The sequence below is a fragment of the Oncorhynchus mykiss genome, unplaced genomic scaffold, assembly GCF_013265735.2.
Source record: "Oncorhynchus mykiss isolate Arlee unplaced genomic scaffold, USDA_OmykA_1.1 un_scaffold_164, whole genome shotgun sequence".
Lineage (NCBI taxonomy): Eukaryota > Metazoa > Chordata > Actinopteri > Salmoniformes > Salmonidae > Oncorhynchus > Oncorhynchus mykiss.
Genome location: NW_023493668.1, coordinates 890,627 through 912,798, shown reverse-complemented (window position 1 = coordinate 912,798; position 22,172 = coordinate 890,627). Strand labels below are relative to the sequence as shown.

General features: G+C 41.0%; 1 protein-coding gene across 8 annotated transcripts in view; it reads right to left on the bottom strand.

The window, feature by feature from the left end:
* Nucleotides 1–2,137: 2,137 nt before the first annotated feature.
* LOC110514570 (islet cell autoantigen 1-like protein) overlaps nt 2,138–22,172 on the bottom strand; it is a 64,252-nt gene continuing 44,217 nt past the window's right edge. For 5 of the 8 annotated variants that reach the window (XM_036972461.1, XM_036972464.1, XM_036972465.1 and 2 more), the window contains 4 exons: nt 21,567–21,725; nt 6,425–6,733; nt 3,884–3,982; nt 2,138–3,750 (listed from right to left, as the gene is read on the bottom strand). In XM_036972461.1, coding sequence (XP_036828356.1) covers nt 3,635–3,750; nt 3,884–3,982; nt 6,425–6,733; nt 21,567–21,725 — 683 coding nt within the window. In that variant the 3' untranslated portion in view covers nt 2,138–3,634. The remainder of the gene's footprint in view (nt 3,751–3,883; nt 3,983–6,424; nt 6,734–21,566; nt 21,726–22,172) is intronic. The other 3 variants (XM_036972467.1, XM_036972468.1, XM_036972462.1) reach the window with 2 other exon arrangements.

Below are 22,172 nucleotides of genomic sequence, written 5' to 3'. Positions count from 1 at the left end.
ATTGACTCAAATTATGTCAATTAGCCTATCAGAAGCTTCTAAATCCATGACATCATTTTCTGGAGTTTCCAAGCTTTTTAAAGGCACAGTCAACTTAGTGTATGTAAACTTCCGACCCACTGGAATTGTGATACAGTGAATTATAAGTGAAAGAATCTGTCCGTAAACAATTGTTGGAAAAATGACTTCTGTCATGCACAAAGTAGATGTCCTAACTGACTTGCCAAAACTATAGTTTGTTAACAAGACATTTGTGGAGTGGTTGAAAAATGAGTTTTAATGATTCCAACCTAAGTGTATGTAAACTTCGACTTCAACTGTAGCTAGTTCATTAGCTAAGCTAGCCACTGTAGCCAGTTTGTTAGCTAAGCTAGCCACTGTATCTAGCCTGTAACTCCTCCAGTATGTGTTGACATCATTTCACAGGATTTGTTTTTGGAGATCGGAAAGAAGTGGCACTTCTGTAGCCAAATATCTTATTTTGCCATTTTGTTAAAAGCAATAAATTACCTGGTATGATGGTGCATTGATCAGTTATACCGTTTAAAGACATTATTTTTGCGCTTTTGCCCAATATCGACCTTCAAATGTATTCGCAGAGATGTCCACCAGGGTAGACTGGAAAGGATGGGAGGTGAGTTGGTAATGAAATACTCAACTTGATGACAGGGTAGACTGGAAAGGATGGGAGGTGAGTTGGTAATGAAATACTCAACTTGATGACAGGGTAGACTGGAAAGGATGGGAGGTGAGTTGGTAATGAAATACTCAACTTGATGACAGGGTAGACTGGAAAGGATGGGAGGTGAGTTGGTAATGAAATACTCAACTTGATGACAAATAAATACTTTTAAAGAAACGCACAAATGGAAAAACATCTGAAATAACAGTTTAATAAAGTTCCTTCAACATGTCTGTTGGTAACCGTTTCATCCTGTGACATGCCGTTGCATTCATCCTATGACGTTACACATCCTTTAAGTGAAATAAAAGGCATAGTTGAATAAAATAAAGCATTTGTGATTGATATACATTCTTGTCTGTATGTACAGCGCATTTGGAAAGTATTCAGACCCCTTGACTTTTTCCACATTTTGTTACGTTACAGCCTTATTCTAAAATTTTAATTCATTTTTTCCTTATCAATCTACAAAATACCCCGTAATGACAAAGCGGAAACAGATTTTCTAAATGTTCTCACATTAATAAAAAATAAGAAACAGAAATACCTTATTTGTATAAGTATTCAGACCGTTTGCTATGAGACTCGCCCCGGCCAAACTGAGTAATTGGAGAAGGAGGGTCTTGGTCAGGGTGGTGACCAAGAACCCGATGGTCAAGCTGACAGAGCCCGAGTTCCTCTGTGGAGATGGGAGAACCTTCCAGAATGACAACCATCTCTGCAGCACTCCACCAATCAGGCCTATGGTAAAGTGTCCAAACGGAAGCCACTCCTCAGTAAAAGGCACATGACAGTCCGCTTGGAGTTTGCCAAAAGGCCCCTAAAGGACCCTCAGACCATGAGAAACAAGATTGTCTGGTCTGATGAAACCAAGATTGAACTCTTTGGCCAGAATGCCAAGCGTCACGTCTAGAGGAAACCTGGCCCTGCTCATCACCTGGCCAATACCATCCCTACAGTGAAGGATGGTGGTGGCAGCATCATGCTGTGGGGATGTTTTTCAGTGGCAGAGACTGGGAGACTAGTCAGGATCGAGAGAAAGATGAACGGAGCAACGTACAATGAAATCCTTGATGAAAACCTGTTCCAGAGCGCTTAGGACCTCAGACTGGGGCGAAGTTTCACCTTCCAACAGGACAACAACCCTAAAAACGCAGCCAAGACAACGCAGGAGTTGTCCAGCAAGAGCCCGGACTTGAACCTGATCGAACATCTCTGGAGAGGCCTGAAAATAGCTGTGCAGCAATGCTCCCCATCCAACCTGACAGAGATTGAAAGGATCTGCAGAGAAGAATGGGAGAAACTCCCCAAATACAGGTGTACCAAGCTTGTAGCATCATACCCAAGACAACTCAAGGCTGTAATCACTACCAAAGGTGCTTCTTCAAATTACTGACTGAATACTTATGAAAATGTGATATTTCCTGGGGGTTTTTGTAATACATTTGCAAACATTTCTAAAAAGCTATTTTGCTTTGTCATTATAATGGTATTGTGTGTAGATTAATGAGGGGGGAAAAACGATGTAATCCATTTTAGAATAAGGCTGTAACTTAACAAAATGTGGATTAAAGTGAAGGCTGAATACTTTCTGAATGACCTGTAAAGTAATAAAAACTGCATCGTGAGACTTACGACTGCACAATATTCCCATTCTTCTCATGAAAAGCTCAGAGCTATCTGCTTCTGCTTTCGCTCATGGGGATTCAGAAGATAACCAATCATCAAACGTATTCCAGAGAAAAGCTTCTAGAGTTCCTGTATCACGAAAACAGAATCAGTGATATGAGCTTCAGTGAGGTAGAACAAGCTGTTTCCTAGGTGATCTATGTGATTACAGTACAGTATAAATCCTACCTGCTAAAAGGGCTGTATGGTAGTATTAGCAAGGGGAGATGTATCAAATCCAGTTCTTGTAGTGGAGACAAGAACCAGATGCTGCAGTTTACATGATTAGACCATCTTAGACATCTCAGTTAACTCACAGCTGCACGATTTAGTTCTGGGTCCATGTGTCCATGTTCTGGGTCTATGTGTCCATGTTCTGGTTCTCTGGGTCCATGTTCTGGGTCTCTGGGTCCATGTTCTGGGTCTCTGGGTCCATGTTCTGGGTCTCTGGGTCCATGTTCTGGGTCTATGTGTCCATGTTCTGGGTCTCTGGGTCCATGTTCTGGGTCTCTGGGTCCATGTTCTGGGTCTCTGTGTCTCTGGGGCCATGTTCTGGGTCTCTGGGTCCAAGTTCTGGGTCCATGTTCTGGGTCCATGTGTTTAATAAATTGGGTGTTCCGGGTTTGCCTCCCCCCTGCTGATTTTACCACACTGCCTTCGTCCAAATAATCAGTGATGGGGGGGGGCAGTGATGACCTAAAGCCAATGTTAACCCACTGTATAAGCTGTCCCTTGCTTGGCATAGATCCACATCACTCCAGTGTGGATACTTCGACTTCCTTTAGAACCAAAAACGGATCAGATTACGGGGAGTCTTTAGTTAAGCAATGAGGCCAGAGGGGCTGTGATACATGGCCAATATACCCCGCATAAGGGCTGTTGGCACGACGCGAAGCAGAGGTCCAGGATACAGCCCTTAGCAGTGCTATACTGGCCATATACCACCAACCCAGTATTGCTATTCTAAACTGCTCACCAACATAAACGGAACAGGAAACTAGGAGTTGTGGTATATTGTCTGATATACACAACACTGGAATGCTGTTTCAGCCAATCAGAATTCAGGACCCAAACTACCCGCTTTATAATTAGTACTATAGACCATGTCACTGGTAGAGCCCGGTCCGGTGATAGGTTCTATATTATATCTCTACGGTTAAGCCCACCCCACTTACAGTACATATCTTGTATAGAAGATGAATCTCAGTCAAATCCTCCTCAATCATCAATATAGAATATTACAGACATTACAAAGTATACAGTAACTACACACACACACCCCCCTCAGGCATTGAGGATCTCATCATCAGAGCGTCCTATGGTGTCAGGGTTAGAGAGGGGGTCCAGATCAGCAAACAGGTTGAACCATGCAGACATGTCCCGCGATGCAGCTTTAGGAACTAGACAAACACACACACACACACACACACACACAGGTACTGAATTGGTACTGTAAGGCACATTTGAAAGCTAAAACTAAACCCAACACTGCTGAGCCAACGACATCAAGCCTTACAAACCACACCCTCTCACCATTGGCTGTTGACTTTGGGCCACCCTTAGCTGACTGGACCTGGCCAGACACTGGGGATTGTAGGGGCGGAGCCTGGAACATGGGAGGCGTCGCCCAGCCTGAGAGAAAGAAGGACAGAGGAGGATAGAAAGGAGGGAGAGGAAACAAGGGAATGTGATGTCATCATTCTTCCAGGAAAGAAGAGAAGAAAGAACACAACAAGCTGATAAGAATGTACTAGAATCAGTTTCTAGATGCTACAAGAACTGGAGACAAAACTATCAGTTTCTAGATGATACTAGAACTGGATACAAAACTATCAGTTTCTAGAACTGGAGACAAACTATCCGTTTCTAGAACTGGAGACAAACTATCAGTTTCTAGATGATACTAGAACTGGAGACAAACTATCAGTTTCTAAATGCTACTAGAACTGGAGACAAACTATCAGTTTCTAGAACTGGATACAAACTATCAGTTTCTAGAACTGGATACAAACTATCAGTTTCTAGAACTGTAGACAAACTATCAGTTTCTAGATGATACTAGAACTGGATACAAACTATCAGTTTCTAGATGATACTAGAACTGGATACAAACTATCAGTTTCTAGAACTGGAGACAAACTATCAGTTTCTAGATGAAACTAGAACTGGATACAAACTATCAGTTTCTAGAACTGGAGACAAACTATCAGTTTCTAGAACTGGAGACAAACTATCAGTTTCTAGAACCGGAGACAAACTATCAATTTCTAGAACTGGAGACAAACTATCAATTTCTAGAACTGGATACAAACTATCAGTTTCTAGAACTGGATACAAACTATCCGTTTCTAGATGAAACTAGAACTGGAGACAAACTATCAGTTTCTAGAACTGGAGACAAACTATCAGTTTCTAGATGAAACTAGAACTGGATACAAACTATCCGTTTCTAGAACTGGAGACAAAACTATCCGTTTCTAGATGATACTAGAACTGGATACAAACTATCAGTTTCTAGAACTGAATACAAACTATCAGTTTCTAGATGAAACTAGAACTGGATACAAACTATCCGTTTCTAGAACTGGAGACAAACTATCAGTTTCTAGAGCTGGATACAAACTATCAGTTTCTAGATGCTACTAGAACTGGAGACAAACTATCAGTTTCTAGATGAAACTAGAACTGGATACAAACTATCAGTTTCTAGAACTGGATACAAACTATCAGTTTCTAGAACTGGAGACAAACTATCAGTTTCTAGAACTGGAGACAAACTATCAGTTTCTAGATGCTACTAGAACTGGAGACAAACTATCATTTTCTAAATGCTACTAGAACTGGAGACAAACTATCAGTTTCTAGAACTGGAGACAAACTATCAGTTTCTAGAACTGGAGACAAAACTATCAGTTTCTAGAACTGGAGACAAACTATCAGTTTCTAGATGAAACTAGAACTGGATACAAACTATCAGTTTCTAGATGATAGTAGAACTGGAGACAAACTATCAGTTTCTAGAACTGGAGACAAACTATCAGTTTCTAGATGAAACTAGAACTGGATACAAACTATCAGTTTCTAGAACTGGAGACAAACTATCCGTTTCTAGAACTGGAGACAAACTATCCGTTTCTAGATTATACTAGAACTGGAGACAAACTATCAGTTTCTAGAACTGGAGACAAAACTATCAGTTTCTAGAACTGGAGACAAACTATCAGTTTCTAGATGAAACTAGAACTGGATACAAACTATCAGTTTCTAGATGATAGTAGAACTGGAGACAAACTATCAGTTTCTAGAACTGGAGACAAACTATCAGTTTCTAGATGAAACTAGAACTGGATACAAACTATCAGTTTCTAGAACTGGAGACAAACTATCCGTTTCTAGAACTGGAGACAAACTATCCGTTTCTAGATTATACTAGAACTGGAGACAAACTATCAGTTTCTAGATGAAACTAGAACTGGATACAAACTATCAGTTTCTAGAACTGGAGACAAACTATCAGTTTCTAAATGCTACTAGAACTGGAGACAAACTATCAGTTTCTAGAACTGGAGACAAACTATCAGTTTCTAGAACTGGAGACAAAACTATCAGTTTCTAGAACTGGAGACAAACTATCAGTTTCTAGATGAAACTAGAACTGGATACAAACTATCCGTTTCTAGAACTGGAGACAAACTATCAGTTTCTAGAACTGGAGACAAACTATCAATTTCTAGATGCTACTAGGTCATCTAGCCACTAGAGGTCAGACATCCAGTAAGGTGATTCAGCCACTCGAGGTCAGACATGCAGTAAGGTGATTCAGGCACTAGAGGTCAGACATGCAGTAGGGTCATCTAGCCACTAGAGGTCAGACATGCAGTAAGATCATCTAGCCACTAGAGGTCAGACATGCAGTAAGGTCATCTAGCCACTAGAGGTCAGAAATGCAGTAAGGTCATCTAGCCACTAGAGGTCAGACATGCAGTAAGATCATCTAGCCACTAGAGGTCAGACATGCAGTAAGATCATCTAGCCACTAGAGGTCAGACCAGGAGATGGTGCTGACTGACTGACCTGTAGAACTCAGACTGTGGTCCAGCAGCTGGGAGGGCAGGAAGCCGGTGGGACTGGGGGACTGAGAGGGGGGGCAGGCCACTCCAGTAGGTGGAGGAGGGACTAGGGTGGGGGTGGGGGGGACACGGTCAGAGAACTCCAAGCAGCCAAAGGTGCCTTGCCACTCTCGACTGAACTCGTCTGCGTCCATTGGTCCAGGGCTCAGGAGGTCCTTCAGAAAGGCCATGTCCCCAGTCTCTCTGTCCTCCTCCTCCTTGTCCCCCACCCTGGGACCCTGCTGTAGTAGAGAGCTTCCAGAGAGGTCCCCACCTAGAACACACAGCACAGAGAGACAGACAAAGCGTTAGAAACTGCATGTAGCCAGGTCATCAGGAACTATTAACTGTTACTGACTCATGTCAATTGAAAAACAGGCTGGTCTGAAACACCATTCACACAGAGGACAAAGTCAGCTCAGGACCTGAGAGACACCTGAGAGAGAACCCTGAGAGAGAGAGAGAAAGTGAGAGAGAGGGGAAATCAGTTGAAATCAAATGAGTCAGAAGACAACTGGAAGAATGAGATCAGAAAAACACCACACATGCAACTGAAAGAGAGAGGAGTCATCCAGGGGGAGGACAGGAGAAGAGGTAAGAGACATCCATTGGGAGGACAGGACAGGAGAGTTAAGAGCAGCTCAGACCCCCAGTAACACAGGTTTGATAGGAGAACGGGGAGGGCAGGACAGGACAGGTAAGAGACACGAGACGTGTGTGGCAGGGTCTACAGGAAATCACGGACCACAAAAAGATAACCAGCCACGTCACGGACAACGATGTCATGCTTCCAGACAAACTAACCACCTTCTTTGCCCGCTTTGAGGATAATACAATACCACCGTCGTGGCCCGCTAACAAGGACTGCGCCCTGCCCCCCTCCTTCTCCGTGGCCAACGTGAGTAAAACATTTAAACGTGTTAACCCTCGCAAGGCTGCTGGCCCAGAGTGTATCCCTAGCCGCGTCCTCGGAGCATGCGCAGACCAGCTGGCTGGTGTGTTTACAGACATATTCAATCGCTCCCTATCCCAGTCTGGTGTCCCCACATGCTTCAAGATGGCCACCAATGTTCCTGAACCCAAGAAGGTAAAGGTAATTGAACTGAATGACTACCGCCCCCTACCACTCAACATGTCATCATGAAGTGCTTTGAGAGACTAGTCAAGGATCATATCACCTCTACCTTACCTGTCACCCTAGACCCACTTCAGTTTGAATAACGCCCCAACAGGTCCACAGACGATGTAATCACCATCGCACTGCTCTGTCCCATCTGGACAAGAGGAATACCTACAGTTGAAGTCGGAAGTTTACATACACTTTAGCCAAATACACAATTCCTGACATTTAATCCGAGACATAAATTCCCTGTCTTATGTCAGTTAGGATCACCACTTTATTTTAATAATGTGAAATGTCAGAATAAGTAGAGAGAGTAGAGAGAGTGATTTATTTCTGCTTTTATTTCTTTCATCACATTCCCAGTGGGTCAGAAGTTTACATACACTCAATTAGTATTTGGTAGCATTGCCTTTCAATTGTTTAACTTGGGTCAAACATTTTGGGTAGCCTTCCACATGCTTCCCACAATAAGTTGGGTGAATTTTGGCTCATTCCTCCTGACAGAGCTGGTGTAACTGAGTCAGGTTGGTAGGCCTCCTTGCTCGCACACACTTTTTCAGTTCTGCCCACAAAGTTTCTATAGGATTGAAGTCAGGGCTGTGTGATGGCCACTCCAATACCTTGACTTTGTTGTCCTTAAGCCATTTTGCCACAACTTTGGAAGTATGCTTGAGGTCATTGTCCATTTGGAAGACCCATTTGCAACCAAGCTTTAACTTCCTGACTGATGTTTTGAGATGTTGCTTCAATATTTCCACAGACTTTTCATTCCTCATTATGCCATCTATTTTGTGAATTGCACCAGTCCCTGCTGCAGCAAAGCACTCCCACAACATGATGCTGCCACCCCCATGCTTCACGATTGGGATGGTGTTCTTCGGCTTGCAAGCTCTATTTTTGTTTCATCAGACCAGAGGACATTTCTCCAAAAAGTACAATCTTTGTCCCCATGTGCAGTTGCAAACTGTAGTCGGGATTTTTTGTGGTGGTTTTGCTGAGCGGCCTTTCAGGTTATGTCGATATAGGACTTGTTTTACTGTGGATATACAGTACCTTGCAAAAGTATTCGGCCCCCTTGAACTTTGCGACCTTTTGCCACATTTCAGGCTTCAAACATAAAGATATAAAACTGTATTTTTTTGTGAAGAATCAACAAAAAGTGGGACACAATCATGAAGTGGAACGACATTTATTGGATATTTCAAACTTTTTTAACAAATCAAAAACTGAAAAATTGGGCGTGCAAAATTATTCAGCCCCTTTACTTTCAGTGCAGCAAACTCTCTCCATAAGTTCAGTGAGGATCTCTGAATGATCCAATGTTGACCTAAATGACTAATGATGATAAATACAATCCACCTGTGTGTAATCAAGTCTCCGTATAAATGCACCTGCACTGTGATAGTCTCAGAGGTCTGTTAAAAGCGCAGAGAGCATCATGAAGAACAAGGAACACACCAGGCTGGTCCGAGATACTGTTGTGAAGAAGTTTAAAGCCGGATTTGGATACAAAAATATTTTCCAAGCTTTAAACATCCCAAGGAGCACTGTGCAAGCGATAATATTGAAATGGAAGGAGTATCAGACCACTGCAAATCTACCAAGACCTGGCCGTCCCTCTAAACTTTCAGCTCATACAAGGAGAAGACTGATCAGAGATGCAGCCAAGAGGCCCATGATCACTCTGGATGAACTGCAGAGATCTACAGCTGAGGTGGGAGACTCTGTCCATAGGACAACAATCAGTCGTATATTGCACAAATCTGGCCTTTATGGAAGAGTGGCAAGAAGAAAGCCATTTCTTAAAGATATCCATAAAAAGTGTCGTTTAAAGTTTGCCACAAGCCACCTGGGAGACACACCAAACATGTGGAAGGAGGTGCTCTGGTCAGATGAAACCAAAATTGAACTTTTTGGCAACAATGCAAAACGTTATGTTTGGCGTAAAAGCAACACAGCTGAACACACCATCCCCACTGTCAAACATGGAGGTGGCAGCATCATGGTTTAGGCCTGCTTTTCTTCAGCAGGGACAGGGAAGATGGTTAAAATTGATGGGAAGATGGATGGAGCCAAATACAGGACCATTCTGGAAGAAAACCTGATGGAGTCTGCAAAAGACCTGAGACTGGGACGGAGATTTGTCTTCCAACAAGACAATGATCCAAAACATAAAGCAAAATCTACAATGGAATGGTTCAAAAATAAACATATCCAGGTGTTAGAATGGCCAAGTCAAAGTCCAGACCTGAATCCAATCGAGAATCTGTGGAAAGAACTGAAAACTGCTGTTCACAAATGCTCTCCATCCAACCTCACTGAGCTCGAGCTGTTTTGCAAGGAGGAATGGGAAAAAAATTCAATCTCTCGATGTGCAAAACTGATAGAGACATACCCCAAGCGACTTACAGCTGTAATCGCAGCAAAAGGTGGCGCTACAAAATATTAACTTAAGGGGGCTGAATAATTTTGCACGCCCAATTTTTCAGTTTTTGATTTGTTTAAAAAAGTTTGAAATATCCAATAAATGTCGTTCCACTTCATGATTGTGTCCCACTTGTTGTTGATTCTTCACAAGAAAATACAGTTTTATATCTTTATGTTTGAAGCCTGAAATGTGGCAAACGGTCGCAAAGTTCAAGGGGGCCGAATACTTTCGCAAGGCACTGTACATCCACAGGTACACCTACAATTGACTCAAATGATGTCAATTAGCTTATCAGAAGCTTCTAAATCCATGACATCATTTTCTGGAATTTTCCAAGCTGTTTAAAGGCACAGTCAACTTAGTGCATGTCAATTTCTGACCCACTGGGATTGTGATACAGTGAATTATAAGTGAAATAATCTGTCTATAAATATTGCTGGAAAAATTACTTGTGTCATGCACAAATTAGATGTCCTAACCGACTAGCCAAAACTATTGTTTGTTAAGAAATTTGTGTAGTGATTTGAATGTTTTAATGACTCCAACCTAAATGGATGTAAACTTCCGACTTCAACTGTATGTCAGAATGCTGTTCATTGATTACAGCTCAGCATTCAACACCATAGTACCCTCCAAGCTCATCTTCAAGCTGGAGGCCCTGGCCTCAACCCCGCCCTGTGCAACTGGGTCCTGGACTTTCTGACGGGCCGCCCCCAGATGGTGAAGGTAGGAAACAACATCTCCACTTTGCTGACCCTCAACACTGGGGCCCCACAAGGGTGCGTGCTCAGCCCCCTCCTGTACTCCCTGTTCACCCACGACTGCGTGGCCAAGCACGCCTCCAACTCAATCATCAAGTTTGCAGATGACACAACATTAGTGGGCTTGATTACCAATAACGACGAGACAGCCTTCAGGGACGATGTGAGGGCACTCGGTGTGTGGTGTCAGGAAAACAACCTCTCACTCAACGTAAACAAAACAAAGGAGATGACTGTGGACTTCAGGAAACCTTTGACAGCTCTTTGGTCTTGGCCATAGTGGAGTTTGGAGTGTGACTGTTTGAGGTTGTGGACACGTGTCTTTTATACTGATAACAAGTTCAAACAGGTGCCATTAATACAGGTAATGAGTGGAGGACAGAGGAGCCTCTTAAAGAAGAAGTTACAGGTCTGTGAGAGCCAGAAATCTTGAATAATATACATCAGGGTCTGGTATGTAGCTAGTAGAAAACACCTCTGAATAATATACATCAGGGTCTGGTATGTAACTAGTAGAAAACACCTCTGAATAATATACATCAGGGTCTGGTATGTAACTAGTAGAAAACACCTCTGAATAATATACATCAGGGTCTGGTATGTAACTAGTAGAAAACACCTCTGAATAATATACATCAGGGTCTGGTATGTAACTAGTAGAAAACACCTCTGAATAATATACATCAGGGTCTGGTATGTAACTAGTAGAAAACACCTCTGAATAATATACATCAGGGTCTGGTATGTAGCTAGTAGAAAACACCTCTGAATAATATACATCAGGGTCTGGTATGTAACTAGTAGAAAACACCTCTGAATAATATACATCAGGGTCTGGTATGTAGCTAGTAGAAAACACCTCTGAATAATATACATCAGGGTCTGGTATGTAACTAGTAGAAAACACCTCTGAATAATATACATCAGGGTCTGGTATGTAACTAGTAGAAAACACCTCTGAATAATATACATCAGGGTCTGGTATGATCCCAGTAGAAAACACCTCTGAATAATATACATCAGGGTCTGGTATGTAGCTAGTAGAAAACACCTCTGAATAATATACATCAGGGTCTGGTATGTAACTAGTAGAAAACACCTCTGAATAATATACATCAGGGTCTGGTATGTAACTAGTATAATATACATCAGGGTCTGGTATGTAACTAGTATAATATACATCAGGGTCTGGTATGATCCCAGTAGAAAACACCTCTGAATAATATACATCAGGGTCTGGTATGATCCCAGTAGAAAACACCTCTGAATAATATACATCAGGGTCTGGTATGTAACTAGTAGAAAACACCTCTGAATAATATACATCAGGGTCTGGTATGTAGCTAGTAGAAAACACCTCTGAATAATATACATCAGGGTCTGGTATGTAACTAGTAGAAAACACCTCTGAATAATATACATCAGGGTCTGGTATGTAACTAGTAGAAAACACCTCTGAATAATATACATCAGGGTCTGGTATGTAACTAGTAGAAAACACCTCTGAATAATATACATCAGGGTCTGGTATGTAACTAGTAGAAAACACCTCTGAATAATATACATCAGGGTCTGGTATGTAGCTAGTAGAAAACACCTCTGAATAATATACATCAGGGTCTGGTATGTAACTAGTAGAAAACACCTCTGAATAATATACATCAGGGTCTGGTATGATCCCAGTAGAAAACACCTCTGAATAATATACATCAGGGTCTGGTATGTAGCTAGTAGAAAACACCTCTGAATAATATACATCAGGGTCTGGAATGTAACTAGTAGAAAACACCTCTGAATAATATACATCAGGGTCTGGTATGTAACTAGTAGAAAACACCTCTGAATAATATACATCAGGGTCTGGTATGTAACTAGTATAATATACATCAGGGTCTGGTATGTAGCTAGTAGAAAACACCTCTGAATAATATACATCAGGGTCTGGTATGTAACTAGTAGAAAACACCTCTGAATAATATACATCAGGGTCTGGTATGATCCCAGTAGAAAACACCTCTGAATAATATACATCAGGGTCTGGTATGTAACTAGTAGAAAACACCTCTGAATAATATACATCAGGGTCTGGTATGTAACTAGTAGAAAACACCTCTGAATAATATACATCAGGGTCTGGTATGATCCCAGTAGAAAACACCTCTGAATAATATACATCAGGGTCTGGTATGATCCCAGTAGAAAACACCTCTGAATAATATACATCAGGGTCTGGTATGATCCCAGTAGAAAACACCTCTGAATAATATACATCAGGGTCTGGTATGTAGCTAGTAGAAAACACCTCTGAATAATATACATCAGGGTCTGGTATGTAACTAGTAGAAAACACCTCTGAATAATATACATCAGGGTCTGGTATGTAGCTAGTAGAAAACACCTCTGAATAATATACATCAGGGTCTGGTATGTAACTAGTAGAAAACACCTCTGAATAATATACATCAGGGTCTGGTATGTAACTAGTAGAAAACACCTCTGAATAATATACATCAGGGTCTGGTATGTAGCTAGTAGAAAACACCTCTGAATAATATACATCAGGGTCTGGTATGATCCCAGTAGAAAACACCTCTGAATAATATACATCAGGGTCTGGTATGTAGCTAGTAGAAAACACCTCTGAATAATATACATCAGGGTCTGGTATGTAACTAGTAGAAAACACCTCTGAATAATATACATCAGGGTCTGGTATGTAGCTAGTAGAAAACACCTCTGAATAATATACATCAGGGTCTGGTATGTAGCTAGTAGAAAACACCTCTGAATAATATACATCAGGGTCTGGTATGATCCCAGTAGAAAACACCTCTGAATAATATACATCAGGGTCTGGTATGTAACTAGTAGAAAACACCTCTGAATAATATACATCAGGGTCTGGTATGTAGCTAGTAGAAAACACCTCTGAATAATATACATCAGGGTCTGGTATGTAACTAGTAGAAAACACCTCTGAATAATATACATCAGGGTCTGGTATGTAGCTAGTAGAAAACACCTCTGAATAATATACATCAGGGTCTGGTATGTAACTAGTATAATATACATCAGGGTCTGGTATGTAGCTAGTAGAAAACACCTCTGAATAATATACATCAGGGTCTGGTATGTAACTAGTAGAAAACACCTCTGAATAATATACATCAGGGTCTGGTATGATCCCAGTAGAAAACACCTCTGAATAATATACATCAGGGTCTGGTATGTAACTAGTAGAAAACACCTCTGAATAATATACATCAGGGTCTGGTATGTAACTAGTAGAAAACACCTCTGAATAATATACATCAGGGTCTGGTATGTAACTAGTAGAAAACACCTCTGAATAATATACATCAGGGTCTGGTATGATCCCAGTAGAAAACACCTCTGAATAATATACATCAGGGTCTGGTATGATCCCAGTAGAAAACACCTCTGAATAATATACATCAGGGTCTGGTATGATCCCAGTAGAAAACACCTCTGAATAATATACATCAGGGTCTGGTATGTAGCTAGTAGAAAACACCTCTGAATAATATACATCAGGGTCTGGTATGTAGCTAGTAGAAAACACCTCTGAATAATATACATCAGGGTCTGGTATGTAGCTAGTAGAAAACACCTCTGAATAATATACATCAGGGTCTGGTATGTAACTAGTAGAAAACACCTCTGAATAATATACATCAGGGTCTGGTATGTAACTAGTAGAAAACACCTCTGAATAATATACATCAGGGTCTGGTATGTAACTAGTAGAAAACACCTCTGAATAATATACATCAGGGTCTGGTATGTAACTAGTAGAAAACACCTCTGAATAATATACATCAGGGTCTGGTATGTAACTAGTAGAAAACACCTCTGAATAATATACATCAGGGTCTGGTATGATCCCAGTAGAAAACACCTCTGAATAATATACATCAGGGTCTGGTATGTAACTAGTAGAAAACACCTCTGAATAATATACATCAGGGTCTGGTATGTAACTAGTAGAAAACACCTCTGAATAATATACATCAGGGTCTGGTATGTAACTAGTAGAAAACACCTCTGAATAATATACATCAGGGTCTGGTATGTAACTAGTAGAAAACACCTCTGAATAATATACATCAGGGTCTGGTATGTAACTAGTAGAAAACACCTCTGAATAATATACATCAGGGTCTGGTATGTAGCTAGTAGAAAACACCTCTGAATAATATACATCAGGGTCTGGAATGTAACTAGTAGAAAACACCTCTGAATAATATACATCAGGGTCTGGTATGTAACTAGTATAATATACATCAGGGTCTGGTATGTAGCTAGTAGAAAACACCTCTGAATAATATACATCAGGGTCTGGTATGTAACTAGTAGAAAACACCTCTGAATAATATACATCAGGGTCTGGTATGATCCCAGTAGAAAACACCTCTGAATAATATACATCAGGGTCTGGAATGTAACTAGTAGAAAACACCTCTGAATAATATACATCAGGGTCTGGTATGTAACTAGTAGAAAACACCTCTGAATAATATACATCAGGGTCTGGTATGTAACTAGTAGAAAACACCTCTGAATAATATACATCAGGGTCTGGTATGTAACTAGTAGAAAACACCTCTGAATAATATACATCAGGGTCTGGTATGATCCCAGTAGAAAACACCTCTGAATAATATACATCAGGGTCTGGTATGTAGCTAGTAGAAAACACCTCTGAATAATATACATCAGGGTCTGGTATGTAACTAGTAGAAAACACCTCTGAATAATATACATCAGGGTCTGGAATGTAACTAGTAGAAAACACCTCTGAATAATATACATCAGGGTCTGGTATGATCCCAGTAGAAAACACCTCTGAATAATATACATCAGGGTCTGGTATGATCCCAGTAGAAAACACCTCTGAATAATATACATCAGGGTCTGGTATGTAACTAGTAGAAAACACCTCTGAATAATATACATCAGGGTCTGGTATGATCCCAGTAGAAAACACCTCTGAATAATATACATCAGGGTCTGGTATGTAACTAGTAGAAAACACCTCTGAATAATATACATCAGGGTCTGGTATGTAACTAGTAGAAAACACCTCTGAATAATATACATCAGGGTCTGGTATGATCCCAGTAGAAAACACCTCTGAATAATATACATCAGGGTCTGGTATGTAGCTAGTAGAAAACACCTCTGAATAATATACATCAGGGTCTGGTATGTAACTAGTAGAAAACACCTCTGAATAATATACATCAGGGTCTGGAATGTAACTAGTAGAAAACACCTCTGAATAATATACATCAGGGTCTGGTATGTAGCTAGTAGAAAACACCTCTGAATAATATACATCAGGGTCTGGTATGTAACTAGTAGAAAACACCTCTGAATAATATACATCAGGGTCTGGTATGTAGCTAGTAGAAAACACCTCTGAATAATATACATCAGGGTCTGGAATGTAACTAGTAGAAAACACCTCTGAATAATATACATCAGGGTCTGGTATGTAACTAGTAGAAAACACCTCTGAATAATATACATCAGGGTCTGGGATGTAACTAGTAGAAAACACCTCTGAATAATATACATCAGGGTCTGGTATGTAACTAGTAGAAAACACCTCTGAATAATATACATCAGGGTCTGGTATGTAGCTAGTAGAAAACACCTCTGAATAATATACATCAGGGTCTGGTATGTAACTAGTAGAAAACACCTCTGAATAATATACATCAGGGTCTGGTATGTAGCTAGTAGAAAACACCTCTGAATAATATACATCAGGGTCTGGTATGTAACTAGTATAATATACATCAGGGTCTGGTATGTAGCTAGTAGAAAACACCTCTGAATAATATACATCAGGGTCTGGTATGTAGCTAGTAGAAAACACCTCTGAATAATATACATCAGGGTCTGGTATGTAACTAGTAGAAAACACCTCTGAATAATATACATCAGGGTCTGGTATGTAACTAGTAGAAAACACCTCTGAATAATATACATCAGGGTCTGGTATGTAACTAGTAGAAAACACCTCTGAATAATATACATCAGGGTCTGGTATGTAACTAGTAGAAAACACCTCTGAATAAAATACATCAGGGTCTGGTATGTAACTAGTAGAAAACACCTCTGAATAATATACATCAGGGTCTGGTATGTAGCTAGTAGAAAACACCTCTGAATAATATACATCAGGGTCTGGTATGTAACTAGTAGAAAACACCTCTGAATAATATACATCAGGGTCTGGTATGTAACTAGTAGAAAACACCTCTGAATAATATACATCAGGGTCTGGTATGTAACTAGTAGAAAACACCTCTGAATAATATACATCAGGGTCTGGTATGTAACTAGTAGAAAACACCTCTGAATAATATACATCAGGGTCTGGTATGATCCCAGTAGAAAACACCTCTGAATAATATACATCAGGGTCTGGTATGTAACTAGTAGAAAACACCTCTGAATAATATACATCAGGGTCTGGTATGATCCCAGTAGAAAACACCTCTGAATAATATACATCAGGGTCTGGTATGTAACTAGTAGAAAACACCTCTGAATAATATACATCAGGGTCTGGTATGTAACTAGTATAATATACATCAGGGTCTGGTATGTAGCTAGTAGAAAACACCTCTGAATAATATACATCAGGGTCTGGTATGTAGCTAGTAGAAAACACCTCTGAATTATATACATCAGGGTCTGGTATGTAGCTAGTAGAAAACACCTCTGAATAATATACATCAGGGTCTGGTATGTAACTAGTAGAAAACACCTCTGAATAATATACATCAGGGTCTGGTATGTAACTAGTAGAAAACACCTCTGAATAATATACATCAGGGTCTGGTATGTAGCTAGTAGAAAACACCTCTGAATAATATACATCAGGGTCTGGAATGATCCCAGTAGAAAACACCTCTGAATAATATACATCAGGGTCTGGTATGTAACTAGTAGAAAACACCTCTGAATAATATACATCAGGGTCTGGTATGATCCCAGTAGAAAACACCTCTGAATAATATACATCAGGGTCTGGTATGATCCCAGTAGAAAACACCTCTGAATAATATACATCAGGGTCTGGTATGTAACTAGTAGAAAACACCTCTGAATAATATACATCAGGGTCTGGTATGATCCCAGTAGAAAACACCTCTGAATAATATACATCAGGGTCTGGTATGTAACTAGTAGAAAACACCTCTGAATAATATACATCAGGGTCTGGTATGATCCCAGTAGAAAACACCTCTGAATAATATACATCAGGGTCTGGTATGTAACTAGTAGAAAACACCTCTGAATAATATACATCAGGGTCTGGTATGTAACTAGTAGAAAACACCTCTGAATAATATACATCAGGGTCTGGTATGTAACTAGTAGAAAACACCTCTGAATAATATACATCAGGGTCTGGTATGATCCCAGTAGAAAACACCTCTGAATAATATACATCAGGGTCTGGTATGTAACTAGTAGAAAACACCTCTGAATAATATACATCAGGGTCTGGTATGTAACTAGTAGAAAACACCTCTGAATAATATACATCAGGGTCTGGTATGTAACTAGTAGAAAACACCTCTGAATAATATACATCAGGGTCTGGAATGTAACTAGTAGAAAACACCTCTGAATAATATACATCAGGGTCTGGTATGTAACTAGTAGAAAACACCTCTGAATAATATACATCAGGGTCTGGAATGTAACTAGTAGAAAACACCTCTGAATAATATACATCAGGGTCTGGTATGTAACTAGTAGAAAACACCTCTGAATAATATACATCAGGGTCTGGTATGTAACTAGTAGAAAACACCTCTGAATAATATACATCAGGGTCTGGTATGATCCCAGTAGAAAACACCTCTGAATAATATACATCAGGGTCTGGTATGTAACTAGTAGAAAACACCTCTGAATAATATACATCAGGGTCTGGTATGTAACTAGTAGAAAACACCTCTGAATAATATACATCAGGGTCTGGTATGTAACTAGTATAATATACATCAGGGTCTGGTATGTAGCTAGTAGAAAACACCTCTGAATAATATACATCAGGGTCTGGTATGTAGCTAGTAGAAAACACCTCTGAATAATATACATCAGGGTCTGGTATGTAGCTAGTAGAAAACACCTCTGAATAATATACATCAGGGTCTGGTATGTAACTAGTAGAAAACACCTCTGAATAATATACATCAGGGTCTGGTATGTAACTAGTAGAAAACACCTCTGAATAATATACATCAGGGTCTGGTATGATCCCAGTAGAAAACACCTCTGAATAATATACATCAGGGTCTGGTATGTAACTAGTAGAAAACACCTCTGAATAATATACATCAGGGTCTGGTATGTAACTAGTAGAAAACACCTCTGAATAATATACATCAGGGTCTGGTATGTAACTAGTAGAAAACACCTCTGAATAATATACATCAGGGTCTGGTATGATCCCAGTAGAAAACACCTCTGAATAATATACATCAGGGTCTGGTATGTAACTAGTAGAAAACACCTCTGAATAATATACATCAGGGTCTGGTATGATCCCAGTAGAAAACACCTCTGAATAATATACATCAGGGTCTGGTATGTAACTAGTAGAAAACACCTCTGAATAATATACATCAGGGTCTGGTATGTAACTAGTAGAAAACACCTCTGAATAATATACATCAGGGTCTGGTATGATCCCAGTAGAAAACACCTCTGAATAATATACATCAGGGTCTGGTATGTAACTAGTAGAAAACACCTCTGAATAATATACATCAGGGTCTGGTATGTAACTAGTAGAAAACACCTCTGAATAATATACATCAGGGTCTGGTATGTAGCTAGTAGAAAACACCTCTGAATAATATACATCAGGGTCTGGTATGTAACTAGTAGAAAACACCTCTGAATAATATACATCAGGGTCTGGTATGTAGCTAGTAGAAAACACCTCTGAATAATATACATCAGGGTCTGGTATGTAACTAGTAGAAAACACCTCTGAATAATATACATCAGGGTCTGGTATGTAACTAGTAGAAAACACCTCTGAATAATATACATCAGGGTCTGGTATGATCCCAGTAGAAAACACCTCTGAATAATATACATCAGGGTCTGGTATGTAACTAGTAGAAAACACCTCTGAATAATATACATCAGGGTCTGGTATGTAACTAGTAGAAAACACCTCTGAATAATATACATCAGGGTCTGGTATGTAACTAGTAGAAAACACCTCTGAATAATATACATCAGGGTCTGGTATGTAACTAGTAGAAAACACCTCTGAATAATATACATCAGGGTCTGGTATGATCCCAGTAGAAAACACCTCTGAATAATATACATCAGGGTCTGGTATGTAGCTAGTAGAAAACACCTCTGAATAATATACATCAGGGTCTGGTATGTAGCTAGTAGAAAACACCTCTGAATAATATACATCAGGGTCTGGTATGTAGCTAGTAGAAAACACCTCTGAATAATATACATCAGGGTCTGGTATGTAGCTAGTAGAAAACACCTCTGAATAATATACATCAGGGTCTGGTATGTAGCTAGTAGAAAACACCTCTGAATAATATACATCAGGGTCTGGTATGATCCCAGTAGAAAACACCTCTGAATAATATACATCAGGGTCTGGTATGATCCCAGTAGAAAACACCTCTGAATAATATACATCAGGGTCTGGTATGTAGCTAGTAGAAAACACCTCTGAATAATATACATCAGGGTCTGGTATGTAACTAGTAGAAAACACCTCTGAATAATATACATCAGGGTCTGGTATGTAACTAGTAGAAAACACCTCTGAATAATATACATCAGGGTCTGGTATGTAACTAGTAGAAAACACCTCTGAATAATATACATCAGGGTCTGGTATGTAACTAGTAGAAAACACCTCTGAATAATATACATCAGGGTCTGGTATGATCCCAGTAGAAAACACCTCTGAATAATATACATCAGGGTCTGGTATGATCCCAGTAGAAAACACCTCTGAATAATATACATCAGGGTCTGGTATGTAGCTAGTAGAAAACACCTCTGAATAATATACATCAGGGTCTGGTATGTAACTAGTAGAAAACACCTCTGAATAATATACATCAGGGTCTGGTATGTAACTAGTAGAAAACATCTCTCTCTCCCCGTGAGGCTCCCAGGGAGAGAGAGAGATGTGTGAGGCTCCCAGGGAGAGAGAGAGATGTGTGAGGCTCCCAGGGAGAGAGAGAGATGTGTGAGGCTCCCAGGGAGAGAGAGAGATGTGTGAGGCTCCCAGGGAGAGAGAAAGATGTGTGAGGCTCCCAGGGAGAGAGAGAGATGTGTGAGGCTCCCAGGGAGAGAGAGAGATGTGTGAGGCTCCCAGGGAGAGAGAGATGTGTGAGGCTCCCAGGGAAAGAGAGAGACGTGTGAGGCTCCCAGGGAAAGAGAGAGATGTGTGAGGCTCCCAGGGAAAGAGAGAGATGTGTGAGGCTCCCAGGGAGAGAGAGATGTGTGAGGCTCCCAGGGAGAGAGAGATGTGTGAGGCTCCCAGGGAGAGAGAGATGTGTGAGGCTCCCAGGGAGAGAGAGATGTGTGAGGCTCCCAGGGAGAGAGAGATGTGTGAGGCTCCCAGGGAAAGAGAGAGATGTGTGAGGCTCCCAGGGAGAGAGAGAGATGTGTGAGGCTCCCAGGGAAAGAGAGAGATGTGTGAGGCTCCCAGGGAGAGAGAGATGTGAGAGGCTGCTGGGCTGCACACCTCCAAACCCCCAGGGACCACCAGAGGCTGCTGTGGTATGTAGAGGGGCCAGAGGCTGCATGGAGGAGGAGAGGCCAGGCTGGGGCTGGTCACAGGCCAGGAGTAAGAGGTCATCATCGGTGCTGGCTGTACTGAGATGCCCACTGAGGTCACACAGGGCTGGGGAACAGGAGGATGATTAGAGAGGACAGGGTTGGGGTACAGGAGGATGGTTAGAGAGGACAGGGTTGGGGTACAGGAGGATGGTTAGAGAGGACAGGGTTGGGGTACAGGGGGATGGTTAGAGAGGACAGGGTTGGGGTACAGGAGGATGGTTAGAGAGGACAGGGTTGGGGTACAGGAGGATGGTTAGAGAGGACAGGGTTGGGGTACATGGGGATGGTTAGAGAGGACAGGGTTGGGGTACAGGGGGATGGTTAGAGAGGACAGGGTTGGGGTACAGGGGGATGGTTAGAGAGGACAGGGTTGGGGTACAGGAGGATGGTTAGAGAGGACAGGGTTGGGGTACAGGGGGATGGTTAGAGAGGACAGGGTTGGGGTACAGGGGGATGGTTAGAGAGGACAGGGTTGGGGTACAGGAGGATGGTTAGAGAGGACAGGGTTGGG